Below are 15,928 nucleotides of genomic sequence, written 5' to 3' on the forward strand. Positions count from 1 at the left end.
AGCAAGGGTCATCTAGTCTTCCCCCCACACCATGACGTTGAGTCTAACCAATCGAAGGTAGGTGGCTAGTCTGCCCCTTTTTGAAACCTCTGGTGAAGGAGGTTGCAGGACTGAAAAGTTCTTGAATATAACTCAACCCTTTTAAAATAATAAATCTGTTTTTCTCTTTAAAATACAGTCAGATGCATTGTGCAAGATTTTCGGGGGTGTCACTTCTGGCTATGTGTGAGTTCTTTCAAATGCCAGAGGGAGTCACTATGAATACCAGTTTGACTGACTGACTGACTGATTGGGTGTTTATGGGAAGCAGCTAGGCATGGGGAATATTATCAATCACCTTTCCACCCCCTGCCAGGAAAGAGCCTGGCACTTCCTCCCTTTGCAGAGTCTGTTTCCCATCTGTTTGACCAAATGTAAATAGCAGGTACTTGAAGTAGTCAGATATTATCACTTTCTGTGCTTGTGTGTTTGGGTTTGGTTTTGATTCAATGCCAGGGTTTCTACTTCTCCATGTAAGAGCCCAATGGTACTTTTCAGGCAAAAGAAGCATTTGTTATCTGATGAAAACATGTGGTTACAGAGAACTAGCAATAGGTGTGGATAAAAACTTGCAGTCTGAACTCCTGTCCAAAATTTGTGTTCACACAAGCGGGTGCATGCATGCTTTGGAATCTGAACCAGTGTCTAAATTTCATGAACAGGATCCATATTTGTAACAAGACAAAACCGGAACCATTGCTCCAAAACGTGGCTATGTCAAAATTCAAATTTTGAAGGTAGAGCCAAATTTTATTAATCAGTACCATCTCCAGATAAAGGCTTGTTTTAATAAGACTCTTAAACACCCTTTGATACACAGCATACATCACTATGTACCTTGAATATTATTTGCAATGCAGCTGACTTTGTAGGGCAACGATGGGCAACATAGGCTAGTGAGTGGGCTGCATGAGTGGGCCACATGATGGTCATAGCCACGATGGTCTCCTTAGTGGGACACGAGATGGTCATAGCCACGATGGTCTCCCGGGACAGGTAGTTTCGCTATCTGCACTTGCGTACCTAGCATTTGTGGGGTGCGCTGATTGAACTATAGCAGCACTTTGATTGGATGCAAAGGGAGCACATGACTCAGTCAATATTGTATGTAATCAGCATGCACGTCACTCCACGTAAACCTTGGTTTATGTCCATGTTCCTATAATAAAAGCCTACGTGGATGGAAACCAGTGGAATTTGGCTACCCTGTGCATGGGCAATGGTAAACAAAAGGTTTCACAGGACACACACGCAGAACTCTGATGGGCCTCAAGGTACCCTCCACTGCTCTAGGATGTGTGGTGGAAAGCTCAGCCCTGCTGTGGCTAATGATGATGATTGTTGCATTTGTAGCAAAAGTCAATAACAGTTTGAAGGCGAATTTGTGACTACGGGCCTAAGTATTACAGAACGGCATAGCAGGGGGAGATTTATTTTTTTCATGTAACTCCACCCCTAAATTTTCCAGCAGAGTATCAGATAACATTACACTTAACAAGTGTAAAAAAAAAAAAATGGAAGCAATGTTTATCATCATTCGACTCACAACATCTGACTTACATTCTCAGAAAGCTGCCTTCTTCAATTTCACCCATTCATGGTTGTGCTGTACATCATAATAATGCTTTATTGGGGTATGCAGCTACAGGAGAGGATCTGTGATCCACTTAGCGTTGTATTCCTGAAGGGGAGTTACGATCAGTTTCTTGACATAGAGTAAGCTAGATTATAGGGAGTGGGTGAAAGTTTGGGGAAGGAAAGGTCATTGCAGTTGTATATTTAATAAGTTGTATAATTTGTGAAGATGAATTTGTATGTCAGTGTGGATTTTAACCCAAACGTTTTGTTGTTTGTTTTAGGTATTTTGTTCTACACAAACTGATCAACCTGAAATTTCTTGACACTCGGAAAGTAACCAAATGGGAACGCGAGGAAGCCTTGTTACGAGGTGCCTTCATGAAAGTGGTGAAACCCAAGGATGCTAAGGTAGGAAGCAAAATGGAGATTGGAACATTCATTGATCTCATGGTCCTACCTGCTTTGCAAATCAAAGAAAAAGGAACAGTGCATGCCTGCATTAAACAATGATATACAGGCAGTCCCCAGGTTACGTACAAGATAGGGACTATAGGTTTGTTCTTAAGTTGAATTTGTACGCAAGTTGGAACTGGCTCCAGATTCAGCCGCTGCTGCTGAAACTGACCAGGGGCTGACTACAAGAAGCCCGAGGCAGAGTTGCTCTGCCTCCAGCTTCCTGGAATCAGCCACTGATCAGTTTCAATAGCGGCTGAATCTGGAGCCTGGGACAGAACAGCTGGGGCACTGCCGGGTAGGTCCCCCCAGGACCAACCCGGCAGCACCCCAGCTGCTCTACCCCAGGCATCCACAACAAAAGCCTGGTATGCTTGGGGGGGGGGGCGCACTAGCTGCGCCGCCCCCCCCCCCAGCAGAACAGGGAGACCAGGGGACCCGCGCCTCTGCGGCTTTGCTCCGGGTGTCCCAGGTGCACTGGGGGGGGTCCCCACCAGACCAGGGACACACCGAGCAAAGCCGCAGAGGCGGCGGGGTCCCGCGCCTCCAAGGCTTTGCTCCGGAGCAAAGCCGCAGAGGCGCGGGATCCCGCCGCCTCCAAGGCTTTGCTCCGGGTGCCCCCGGTCCTCTGGGGGGGGGTCCCCAGCAGACCAGGGACACCCCGAGCAAAGCCTTGGAGGCGGCGGGGTCCCGTGCCTCTGCGGCTTTGCTCGGGGTGTCCCTGGTCTGCTCGGGGTGTCCCTGGTCTGCTGGGAGGGGTCACCAGCAGACCAGGGACACCCCGAGCAAAGCCTTGGAGGCGGCAGGACCCCGCCAGCAGACCAGGGACACCTGGAGCAGCTTTTCTCGCCCCGGAGGACACGGTGGCGGGACCACTGCATGTCTGGGTGGTCCCGCTGCCCACGAGTTCCGGGGCGAGAAAAGCCCCGTTCGTAAGTGCGGATCCGACATAAGTCGGATCCGCGTAACTCGGGGACTGCCTGGACTTTAAAACAATTATTCTGAAAGTGTGGTTAAAGCTATGTCTAAGCAATGGACAGAGACATTGTAGGCCTCAGTATTACTTATTGAGTTATGTGTGGGACAAAACAAAATCTTAATCTGTATTTTACTGGTAAATCTGATAAAGGGACTGTGGCTGTTGCATCATAGTTGAAATGCTGGTTTGAACCATAACTAGCCTCCCTCCCATTCCCCTGCCCATGTTACCAGGAACAAAAGAATATTTTTGCACTTTATAAAGATTTATAACAACTCCATGATATGTTGTTAAGGAAGAAGAAAATTTCTCTGACACTTTGTCCCCTGCCATGCATGTTGTGTACAGGTGTCAGTCTCAGAGTTTACACCTATGGTGTTTATTGACCTTTAGTGGATACAATGTAATTTAATGTGGTGTCATATTAATGAGTGGTGTGGATGTTGGAGAGACAGTTTCTCTAATCTGATTCAGACTCATGCTTTCATCATTGATCAGTACAAGTTAACAGCACCTTTAGTATAGCAGTATATTTGTAGCATCACAAATACTTCTTGAAATGATTAGCTATCTAAAACTCTTTTCAAGTTTTTAATCTGGTAGGTTGTTGTATGCTGATCTCTCCAATACATCACTAATAATGTATTTCAGATTTCCAATAATGCTGAATAATAGTGCAGCAGCAATGGAACAAAACCTCTATTTGATGGTATAAATGTTACTAGATAAATTCGTTATCGCCAGTACAATTGTAGCAGATGGCAAATTAATTCAGATTGATTCATTTTATAACTACTAAAATGCTAGCAGTTCTTCTTAGTCAAGCATTGGTTTGACACATTGTTTACTAGTACCTTTAGCTATTTTAGCTTTTGTAATACAGTGTGTAAATGAATGAAATCATTTATTTCTAAGCTCTTGGGAAAGGCTTCCTCATAGCATATTCTTTACTAAATCCTGAGAAATTCAACTGTTGAAATGTGTAAATTATGTTGTTTATGTCATTTGCGTTTTATAATTATTTTCTGTCTACTACTTTTAATAGGCCATTATTAGGGACCTTTATTCTAGTGTTATTAACAGTTAAATACTTCATTTACAAATCTATCATTTGCATGAGAAAGTAGCTGTTTTTCAAATTTGCACCTACTTTATTGGATGGTACTTACTTGTTTTTGCTCTTAAACCAACTGCAAAAATAAGGTGCTTCTCGCACACAGGATCCAAACTTTATCCTGTGTATCGGAGTGCATGTTCGCCTCCTCCCCCCCCCCCCCCCCATGGATGTTCAGACATAATATTTATGCATCTTTTGCATAGGTGAAAGTTCTTGTAGATGCAATAGCTGTGTATATTAAGAGACAAAGTATATATATACAAATACAGTGGAAAACCATTAAAAGGAACGTTTCCACACAATTTCCACAAAATGGTACTTTAGAATGGGAAATAACTGTAGCATTATAGAAATAAAGGGTGAAAATTATTGAAAAATGTGGCTTTTTAGTAGCCACCATTGTGTGTATATGTCAGTATATACAGTACATTCCAGTTCATTTGAATGACCTGGGGGGTATCTGAAAGTTTCAGATAACTGGGCAGTCACATAAATGGAAGTGCTATCAATGGTACAGTACTGCATGGCAGGTACACTGTGCATTTGGATAACTAGGATTTTACAAAGGGAATTAATTATAGTGGACTCGTGTGGGAGTGAGTATCGAATCATAGAACTGGAACGGACCTCAAGAGTTTATCTAGTCCCCTGCATCCCTTTGTCTAGCCTGCTCTTAAAAATCGATAGAGATGGAGATTCCACAGCCTCCCTGGGAAATTTATTCCCGTGCTTAGCCATCCTCACAGTTAGGATGATTTTTCTGACATCCAGCCTAAACCTCCCTTGCTGCAATTTAAGCCCATTGCTTCTTGTCCTATCCTCAGAGGTGAAGGAAAACATTTTTTCTCCCTTTTTCCTACTAACAATGTCTCCTGTCAGTCTTCTCCATACTAAACAAACCCAGTTTTTCTCCCTCATATGTAATATTTTCAAGATCTTGAATCATTTTTGTGCATCTTCTCTGCTCTTTGCCAATTTGTCTGCATCTTTCTTGAAATGTAGTGCCCAGAAATGAACACGATACTAGTGTTGAGGCCTAATAAGTATGGAGTAGAAGTGGGGGTCGGGGGGGAATCACTTCCTGTATCTTGTTTACAATTGTTCTTCTAATACTCCCAGGGTCATGATCCCTTTTTTGTTTTCTCAACAAGTGTTCCACTGCTGACTTATATTTTAGCTTGTGGTAAATAGTGGAATTGGAATGTATTGTAATGGTTTGAATAAATGTCATATGGAAAATTTTTCTGAGTATTGTAGTATACTGAGCCTGGTAGACTTATTTTTCATAACCAAATCAAAATTGTAGTTAGGTTCCTTTCGTTATGGTAAGCAGGAGATGGAAAACATTCAGAGACAAAGAGCAGAGTGATGTGTCATTTTATTCTTTCCATAAAATATTTGGAAGAGCAGAATGACCCACCAAGAACAATACAAGAAATGAGAATAATGTCAAGACGCTTTCATCCAACTAACTTTTTATTTACACAAATGCAAAAGCATCTGGCAATCACCAGGCTTAGCCAAGTACTAAATATTTTACATTGTATGAATTCCAACACTTTCATTTGTCTGTTTTTTTATTTTTTTAAGAAAACACTGCGCTTTCTTGTGCTTTGCTTCATTTCATCCTTTGTTGTTTAAAATGCATCTGTTTGCAATGTGATTGTCTGATAGAGAGATGCAGCCATTCATTAGAAAACAGTTTAACGTTACAATGCCACTGTTTCATCTCCCCATGTAAAGTGAGTGAAACTTCATTACTCTGTGATGTTTATATTTTCCTCTGTCAAAATATTGAAGGTTGTATCAGGCTTGATTTTAATAAAAATCTTGTAAGCCTGGCTGGATAAGGGACATGGAGCTAGATGAGGAAGCCTCATTTAATGACCAAACGGTGACCTCATTTTCACTGGCATAAGTGTAGATCAAAGTGGAAGATGCCTGTCCAGTGTGAAGTGTGTGGCTGGGCAGGACAGCACTTCTCATCAGCCCGACAGCTTAAGAATACGGCCGTCAAAATTGCTTAATTATGTCCCAGCTTTGTAATTATTCATCCCTGCTCCTGCAAAGAGCTCAGATGTCATTTCTTTGACATAATTATTTAAAGCTGTACCCTCCTTCTGTTTGTTGCTTGACTATGAATTTCGCTACCAAGTGTTTCATCTTTAAGGACTTAAGAATGCAAAACAGGGCCGGGTTAAATGGCCACAGTGGAAAATGCTGCATTTGAGTCCCTCTATTTGTACATTGCTTATCAGCATGAGTAGACAAAATGAATGGATGACACATTAGAAGACGGGGCATATTCATTTAAAAAATACCCCTATCTGCTTATTTAACTGTTCATCCAATTTATATCATATTGGTTAAAATTGTATAGATCATAGACATGCACACAGAATGTGTATATGTATATACGTATAAATTTGAGTTCATAATATATATAAATAAAAAACTACATTTTAGGATAGCAGGCATAAATATTATGTTTATTTTTCACATCGTGCACGTTTTACTATTCCAGCAAATTACTGGTGAAACCAGTGCTGTTTGTTTTCCTTACAACATTTTTTACTTTGCCTACTTTTGTTAGTATAGCAAAATTGAGAAAATTGGTAATGTGAAGAGGATGCATGAGAATGAACCCCATGATTTGTTGGACCAAATACTCCTCTGTCATAAATGAGCGTAGCCCCAGTGAAGTGACATCCCTTCTATAGAGCTAAACCAGATTATTCCAATTGATCATGCAGCTCATTATGTTCTAAAGATTGAAATTCATTTATTTTAAAATGGCTTTTATTTTGTGATTATTTTTCAAATATCTTACTCTTCCCACTGTAGTTCCACTATTTATAGTTGTGAAAGCTGACCCTGATTTTTTATAAATACCTAAGGTTATGTCTACACATGCATCCTAGTTCGAACTAGGAATGCAAATGCAGGCATTCAAAATAGTCAATGATGAAGGGATTTAAATATCCCGTGCTTCATTAGCATGATCTCGCCGGCGTGCTAGTTTGAATCACAGGAACCAGGAAGTGTGCGCCAGGGCGTGTTAGTTCGAACCAAGCCCCTTGGTTCAAACTAATGTTACTCGAACCAGGAAGTGAGCGCCGGGACATGTTGGTTCGAACCAAACCCCTTGGTTTGAACTAACGTTACTCCTCAAAAATGAGGAGTAATTTTAGTTCAAACCAAACCCCTTGAGGAGTTTGAGGAGTAATGTTAGTTTGAACCAAGTCCCTTGGTTCGAACTAACACATCCTGGCATGCACTTCCTGGGTCGAATCAGCTGTGATTCAAACTAGCATGCCGGCAAGATCATGCTAATGAAGCGTGGGATATTTAAATCCTCGCTTCATTGACTATTTCGAATGCCTGCATTTGCATCCCTACTTTGAACTAGAGTGCAAGTGTAGACATACCCTAAAAGAATCTAATTAAGCAACAAGGCAGGTTGAGGCTACGGATGCATTTCATGGGGTGAGGTCATCTGACTTGTGTTCACTCTGAGCTGTGTATTTGTTTCCCAACTTTTTAGAGGGAGGTGCTCGGTTGTTTTATTATGTTAGGAAAAGTAGATGTTCAGAAATGCAGCTAAAACAAGCTCAGCTAAGCAAAACTGGGCGGGGGGGGGCAGCTGTTAAATTTTGATCCTTATCAGTGTTCTCATGTTTGTTTGCCACTCACACAGGCATTATTTTGCTATCTTAATAGTTGTATCATCTACTTTCTCAAAATCCATTACAATGAAATTGTACATGAAGGGAAATTTCAGTGATTATACTGTATAGGTATAAAAATGGTTGCTAGTCAAGTCTCTCAAATTTTCCTTTTTGTAGTCCGTCCGTCCGTCCGTCCATCTGTCCGTCCATATATATATATATTTTTCTTTTGCTTGGATATATGGCATCTGTATTAATGTGTATTCTGTTCCCTTTTGTCTTGAACCAGGGAAATTAGTCATTTATAAAAATAGTAAAAGATGCATTACAAAAGGTGAACAGTAGGGCCATTTGGAAATCTTTTTTCCCCTTATTCATGCTCATTATTTTTATTTTAACAAACCTTGGATTCATTGCATATGGACCTAGCACATAGCATCTGCACTAGCTACAGAGCTAAAGGATCTAAAAAAGTTGAGATCCATTGTCAGTAACATGCCAGCTGGTTAGAACTCTCTCTATAGGCTGTAAAAGTTTATTCTGGTCCATTGTGTCAGAATTCCATGTCCTAAAATGGTAAGCCATCACAGATTGAAGACTCCCAACTTGACTGTGTGATGCAGTAAATAATAATGGCTTCAAAGATGACATTGCAATCGGGCGTATATCCCTAAATATATACTTACACAAGAGACCAATACACAGAGTTCAGTCAATAATCCATGTTCTCTAATATAAGGTATAAAGAGTATTTAACTCTTTATTGTTTTAAAAAAGTCTCCAAATACTACTCACACGGCAAACTACAGTGGTTTGCAAGGAGCCCTTATTGTCTTTTTATCAAGGATCTGCACCTTTAATAGTGATTCTTGCTTGGGCCAAGATACATTTGCAAATGTTAAAGTATTTTAAATTTGCCATTTTAAAATATTTCACTATTAGAACCAAAACACTATTACTTACCTTCCTATGATGCTGAGGCATAATGGGCTGAGTTAAGGAGGGAGTGTTGTCCTTAGCTGAGATCTACATTGCTTTTGTATAAACAACGAGAAGTCCTGTGGCACAGATTTATTGGAGCATAAGCTTTCATGGGCAAAGACCCACTTCATCAGATGCATGTAGTGGAAATTCCAGAGGCAGGTATAAATATACAGGTACATGAGAATGAGAAGAAAGGAGTACCAATCAAGAGGAAGGCCAGAGATAATGAGGTCAATTCAGTCAGGGAGGATGTGGCCCACTTCTAGCAGCTGATATGGAGGTGTGAACACCAAGTCAGGAGAAGCTGCTTTTGTAATTGGCTAGCCATTCACAGTCTTTGTTTAATCCTAAATTGATAGTGTCAAATTTGCAAATGAATGGTAGTTCTGCAGTTTCTCTTTGAAGTCTGTTTTTGAAGTTTTTTTTGTTGCAGGATGGCTACTTTTAAAAGCCATCATTGCTTTTGTAGTTTCACATCTGGTTAATGTAATTTAATGCCCTGGTAAGAAATGTATTGAACATAAGGACTTTTTTCTAATCAACAAGACAATGTTTTCCTGACAAGAGACCCTACTCTCCATGACTGGCCTGAATTGGAAGTTTGAGCTCTATGTATGATTCTTCTTCGTTTCTGTCTATACCCTATAAATGGTCAGTAATACTCAAAAACAAAACAAAGCTGTTCTACAAAAGAAAAAGAAAGGGGCTCATCCCCTGCTGGATCTTCTGTCCTTCTAATTGCTGTCACCTGTGTTGGTTGTACAAAACATAGGCTTTGTCTACACCGTTGAGCTTAAAGTGCTGCCGTGTGACCATGGCTTCAGCACTGGGAGAGAGGTCTCCCAGTGCTGAAGGTAAACCACCTCCATGAGGTAAGTAGGTAGCAGCACTGAGAGCAGGGTTCCCAGGGCTGGGATCCTGTTTACACTGCTGCTTTGCAATGCTGTAACTTGCTATGCTCGGTGGGGTGGTTTTTTTCACACCCTTTGAGCAAGTTGGTTACAGCACAGGAAAGTGGCAATGTAGACAAGCCCATAGGTGCAGCCAATCTAGGTGCTATGAATCTACAATCATCGAGAGCCCCAGAGACTTTCAACAGTAGAGTGAGCCGGCAGCTCAAGAACCACTAAAAGCCTATTTTAGTAAGGAAAATAAAAACAAGGCCACAGACTCATTCTCCTTCCTTCCTTCACAACCCATCAGAGGAAAGGAAGTGTGGTGGTGATGGCAAAATATAAAACCTTTGGACATGCATGTGGAATAGAACTGAAGAGTTGTAAAAGTAAGTCTTGCAAAGATGCAAAACAGCTTGATATTTAATCTTGTGTAGACCCAAATTTAAGTGACGCATAAATATTTTAACACTGGCACCTTTGGCTGGTACCAGAACTCCAACGGAAAATAATGCAATATTATTAACCCAGTACTCATTTGATGATTTATGTAAGGATTATGGCTAAGAAGTCAAGTAGTCCTAATTCCCCAAGCCACTGAAACCCAATGGGAAAAATGTGTAAATGAAATTCTTCCCCATGCTGTAGACCTTTATGCACAATCTTGGACTCTGTGCCCAGTAGGGAAAACAAAATGTATGTTGGAATGCTCTTCTGGAACCAGAAGACGCAACCTTCTCTGTTTCCTTCTATCAAGGTTACTGAGTTTCTCCAGAGCTGCTTTACATCCTTTGACCGAGACTCTAGTCTGCCTGGCTAGACCATTATGTCTATCGTTATGTACGGGATTTTGGAGAGCAGATTGGTGCATCCAACCACTCTTCCTTCAAATAATCTCCCCGTGCATTATAGAACTCTCAAGATAAAAATTACAATTACAAGTACTTGTATGGGGTGAATTGAAAAATATGATTTCCTTTGTTTTTTACAGGGCTAATATTTGTAATGAAATATATTGATTTCAATTACAATCCAGAAAACAAAGTGTACAGGGGCTCAATTTATTTCAAAATGTAGAAAACATCCAAAATATTTAAATGGATGGTATTCTCTTATTGTTTAACAGTGCAATTAATCATAATTTTTTTAAATCACTTGACTGCCCTAATTATGAACATAAGAAAGGCCATCCCTGGCCAAGGATCTTATAATGTATTATAGACAATTACACATTGGACTTCCCTCATCCCAGCTCCCTCAGGACCTGAGTGATCTCAGATAAGGGAATTTGCCAGATAAGGAAAGGGGAGAGGGGCACCAGCCTCTCCACAGGGCTTCTCTTCCCCAACTCCCTGCACCAGTGCCCTCAGCCCCTGGCTGCGGTAGTCCTGTGGGCTCCACAGCCCCACAAGCTTCAGCGTGGCCCAGTAGGTTATCACTAATGTATCCACGACGAGCATCTTCTAGGTCTTATCAGACTCTTCAGATTTAGAATGTGGAACCTCATCCAGTATTCCACTTATTAACCAGATTTAACTATGTTATCCATGGGAATCTTGATATGCAGGCACTGGGGGTGAAATCCTGACTCCACTTCAGGCAAAAATTCCCATTGACTTCACTGAAGTCAGGATTTCACCTTCATACATTTTGGTTTGCAGAAGACCTCAAAAGCAAGTGTAGGAATTTCTGTGCACATGGTAATGTCGATTAAAGACTAGCTCTATTTTGAAGGCACTTTTTATATGACAGTCGTGGAACTCTGGGCCAGTCCTTTCTTCCACGTGGTGCTTTCCCTGGACTTTGACCTGAAATAGTCTCTAAATGGTTGCCCACAGGAAGAGAGGTACTCTTGAGTGGAGAGGTACATGTGTTTACAACCAACAGAGCAAAGCTGGTGTAATTTCACAATAAGACATCATGGCTTTATTTATTTTGGGAGATAAAATTGATGGCAAAACAAGAATAAAAAAAGTTACATGTATTTGATAAATGTGAAATATCTGGCTCTGAAGTTGAGAAAACTGCCATGGCTATGTTTTCATATCTCATTTGTTTTGACTGTGATGGGATGTGATATGGCTGCCATAATTAGCTCTGCAGGGCATGTACACACTCTGTCTTAAATTGCCTTCATCACCCTACTGACCAACCAAGAAGGTCAGCAATTACTAGGGATTGCAGATGAGCCTGCTTGCAAGGGGCACTGGAAATGATAGCACAATTAGATATTATGTTTGCTTTTATGTTCTTTACAGTGGGGTGTCTTACAGTAACAGACAGGGTGCTATCAATAAGGAGGCGATGCACTATAATTAGAGCTTTCTTTGATGTTAATTTAGCTAAGTTCACTGGCATTGTCACTGATAGCAATTACACCAAGTGTTTTCTGCAAGGGTATTTTAACATCATTTTATTTTTCCTGTGTCTTTTTAAATATGATGGGGTTTTTGGCTATGTTCCTAGAGCTGGAAAGCATTATTTCTTACCAGCCCAGAGACCTAACACTGCCACGTATGTTTTTAGTTTGAAGATTTTTTTCTAAGTAGGAAAATGAACCGAAGTGGCTTCCCTTATTGCTACAGTTTTTGTCCCGATATAGAGTGATTTTTTTAAAAAACATTTTGTTCTTTATAATGTTAAATTGGATTGTAAGTCACCATTGCCTTTCCCTTTCATTTCTTTTTGGTATCTTGAGTCTTTTTTTCTCTCAATATTGGAAAATACCTGGAATCTAAACTTGCTGGGAGTCTGACCTGATACTTGTGCAGGGAACTTGTCTAAGGGTTTTCACAGAATATTTTAGTTCCTCTCCCACAAACTTCCTGTTCCCTTTGTTGACTTTTCTGTTCTTTGTTTCCAATCAGGGCTTGTCTCCACTTACTGGAAGATGGATGCTATGGAGATTGATCTAGTGGGGTTTGATTTAGCAAGTCTGCTAAATCAACCACTGATGGCATCCCCATCAACTCCAGTAGTCCACAGAGACACAATGGCTATGTCTAGACTGCAAGCCTCTTTCGAAAGAGGCTCTTTCGAAGATACTTTCGAAAGAGCCTCTTTCGAAAGAGAGCGTCTAGACTGCACGCGGAACTTTCGAAAGAGCAAGCCGCTTTTTCGAAAGAAAGCACCCAGTGAGTCTGGATGCTCTCTTTCGAAGAAGCCCTATTTACATTCAAGAACGCCTTCTTTCGAAAGAAGCACTTTCGAAAGAAGGCGTTCTTCCTCGTGAAATGAGGTTTACCGCCGTCGAAAGAAAAGCCGCGTTCTTTCGATTTAATTTCGAAAACGCGGCTGCAGTCTAGACGCAGGTGAAGTTTTTTCGGAAAAAGGCTACTTTTCCCGAAAAAACCCCTGAGTCTGGACACAGCCAATGAGTAAGGGAAGTCAATGGAAGAGTTTCTCCCGTCAACCTCCCGCATTGGGAATGCCCAGAAATTTTACCTAAGGTACATGGACTTCAGTTACACTATTCATGCAGCTGGAGTTGCGTATCTTAGGTCAATATTTTCCCCCAGTATAGACCTGGTCTCAGTCTTTTATGCAGCCTACTATTCTTGGAGCATCCTGCCTGGTCTTGTGTTTCTAATGACCACACTCTCATCTACTTGAAAACTCCTCCTCGTCCAGTTCACATCTATTCCAGAGCTGATTAAGTATAACCTTTCTATGAAACATATTTCATTCACTTATGGTAATGATATTTTTACTTTCAGTATAAAAGAAAGCTAAAGAAACCAAAGTACAAACAGCTTTTGTTTCTCCTTCTTTTCAGACAGGATATTTTAAATATTCAATTATCTGCCTCCTTTTGTTGTTGTGCGGGGGGGAGGGTTGTTTACTATTGTCTTCCATTGACCATATCTGTCTGTCACTATTGTGTCTCTAGAAACATTTAAGGTCCTGATCTTGGCACTTTTGTGCAGATGGATTCTGGTGTCAGTAGGGGTGTGCTCAGAAGCAGCAGTCTCTCTTCACACAACAGGTTGTGGTATTGGGGCCTTAAACTGTAAACCTAAAGGGCATGTCTTTATATTTTTCTGCAAAATTGAGAATGAGTATATTGTGCTATATACATAGCACGTCACAGACACTTGCAGTGAGAGGTGTGTGCTGGAGTGGACTACCAGTTCTAATTTTGCTCTGGATTAAATGTGTGAATCTCAAAATACATGGAGCAGAAGACTATTAAAGCGTTGCTTGTATTCATCAGAATTTTGGGGCCTCTTGATTGTTGCTCCAACCTTGTCTCAGACATTCTTAGGCCAAAGAACATGAGAGAAAATGTGATAATTCTTCCCTACAGCAGAGTCCAACAACGTGCATGACTTCTAGGAATTATAGTGTCATCCCTACTACTAGGGACCCTGGGCAAGGTGGGGTGGGGCTCCATGCTCCTGGAAGGGGGCGGAGCCTCAGTTGGAAGGGGTGGGTCTGGCACTCAGTGCCACCCAGAGTGCACCCTGCCCCACTGCCAGCCCTTTGTGCTGTCTGGAATGTGCCACCCAGTGCTCTGTTGGAAATTTAAAGGGCTTGGGGCTCTGGCTGGCACTACTGCCACAGTAGAAATGGTGGCCAAAGCCCTGGGCCCGTTTATATTGCTGGGCTCTGGGATAACTGCCTCCTTTCCCTCCTCCCCTGGTTGTCAGGCCTGCCTACCACTGACTGTGCTCCAAAGCATCAGTCATTTTCTCCTCCATGAAGATGAAGACAAGAACTAGTCCACAGGACAAAAACAATTTGATTTATAAGTTATTTTATCCAAAAAACAGCTACTAATTTAGTTTCAAAAAGCACTCCCCTCCTCTTTTCTCCTCCCAGTCTAAAACTCTGAGCCTTTTTTTTTTAAGGCCAAAATGATTCTTTTTAGGGCATAAACCATGATAATGGTCCTTTAGCTTTTGTCTAGAAAGCTTCCATTACTGCTCACTTTGGCAAAGAAAAGGGATGGGGTGAGAGCAGACCTAATATAATTGAATGTAAATCGATTCTCTTCATTAGGCTGCACCTGCTTCCACCAAGACTAAGTTTGGGCTAAAGTCCCAGAAACCAGAGGCTAGAGATGGCTATTGGTGGCCTCATGTTTTGTTGGAATTCAATGAAAATAAATGCGTCCAATGACTTTGAGTAAATTTTCCATTCAGGAAAAAATGCCAGAAACTGGACTGGATAGATAAAGAGTGTGACTATCTGACGTCCTGAGCAGTCTTAATTGTTCTTTGAAGACACTTAGGGTACATCTACACAGCAACTTTATTTTGGAATAATGTCAGTTATTCCAAAACAACGTATTGCTTGTCTACACAGCAAACCCGTTATTTTGAAATAAATTCGAAATGACGATCTTCTTACTCTGACTTCTGTAAACTTCATTGTATGAGGAATAAGGGAAGTTGGAGGAAGAGTGATCTATTTCGAAGTAAGTGCTGTGTATACATGCACAAATTTGAAATAAGCTATTTCGACTTAAGCTACTTAATTTGCATAGATCAAGTTGCATAGCATATTTCAAGTTTAGCCCTGCTGTGTAGACGTACTCTTAGAGTACTCTATTTCTTAAGGCTAGGTCTATACTACAGCTTTTTCTGATTTTTTTTCGGAAAAGGCTTTTCTGAAATTTGGCCCATCTACGCTGGCCTGGGTACACTAGGCCAAATTTGGCCCATCTACCCCACAGTGTAGATGTACCCTATGTCTAAGGAGTTACCATACCCTGATTTATTTTGAAATTCACTTCTTACTACAAAACTTGCATAGGAAGACCTGAGAATCACAACATCTGTGAGTTGATATTTGTCTAATAAACCGAGAATATTTCAAAAATATGTGATAATGAGGAACAATCACAGCTTTATGACCTAGGGTCACTTCTAGAGCCCTTTCCTTTCAGTGGCAATCTTCCTGTGGACCCCAATAGGACCCTTAATTCTGCTTGAAGTTTATTTAAAAAATGTTTACTGAAAATACGTATTTTACACACATGTTTATCATAGTTGTCATAGTATGCAGATGCTAAATTTAAAAAAAAACAAAACAGCATTGTCCTACGGGAATATTATTGTCTGTTCCACCCTTCATAGTATAGTGCTCCACAGGAAAGATCTATGGGGTATTTTCTCAAGTATTAAATTATCCTTACACCTGCTTTTGTGATTCTGTTTCTAATTATAGTCCAAAAGCTAGCGGAAATGAACCTTCATTTAATGTATATCCAGCA

The 15,928-nt window shown here is 40.9% G+C and overlaps 1 protein-coding gene across 6 annotated transcripts in view; it reads left to right on the plus strand.

Annotated features, from left to right (window-relative positions):
- Positions 1-15,928, plus strand: part of LRMDA (leucine rich melanocyte differentiation associated) — an 865,870-nt gene that overhangs the window by 496,632 nt on the left and 353,310 nt on the right. For all 6 annotated transcript variants that reach the window (XR_012905545.2, XR_012905546.2, XM_089780046.1 and 3 more), the window contains exon 5: positions 1,899-2,025. Coding sequence is in view for 4 of the 6 variants with exons in the window: in XM_089780046.1 (XP_089636172.1) it covers positions 1,899-2,025 (127 nt within the window). In the remaining 2 variants the exon portion in view is untranslated. The remainder of the gene's footprint in view (positions 1-1,898; positions 2,026-15,928) is intronic.

The sequence above is a fragment of the Pelodiscus sinensis genome, chromosome 8, assembly GCF_052426305.1.
Source record: "Pelodiscus sinensis isolate ZL-2025 chromosome 8, ASM5242630v1, whole genome shotgun sequence".
NCBI classification, from domain to species: domain Eukaryota; kingdom Metazoa; phylum Chordata; order Testudines; family Trionychidae; genus Pelodiscus; species Pelodiscus sinensis.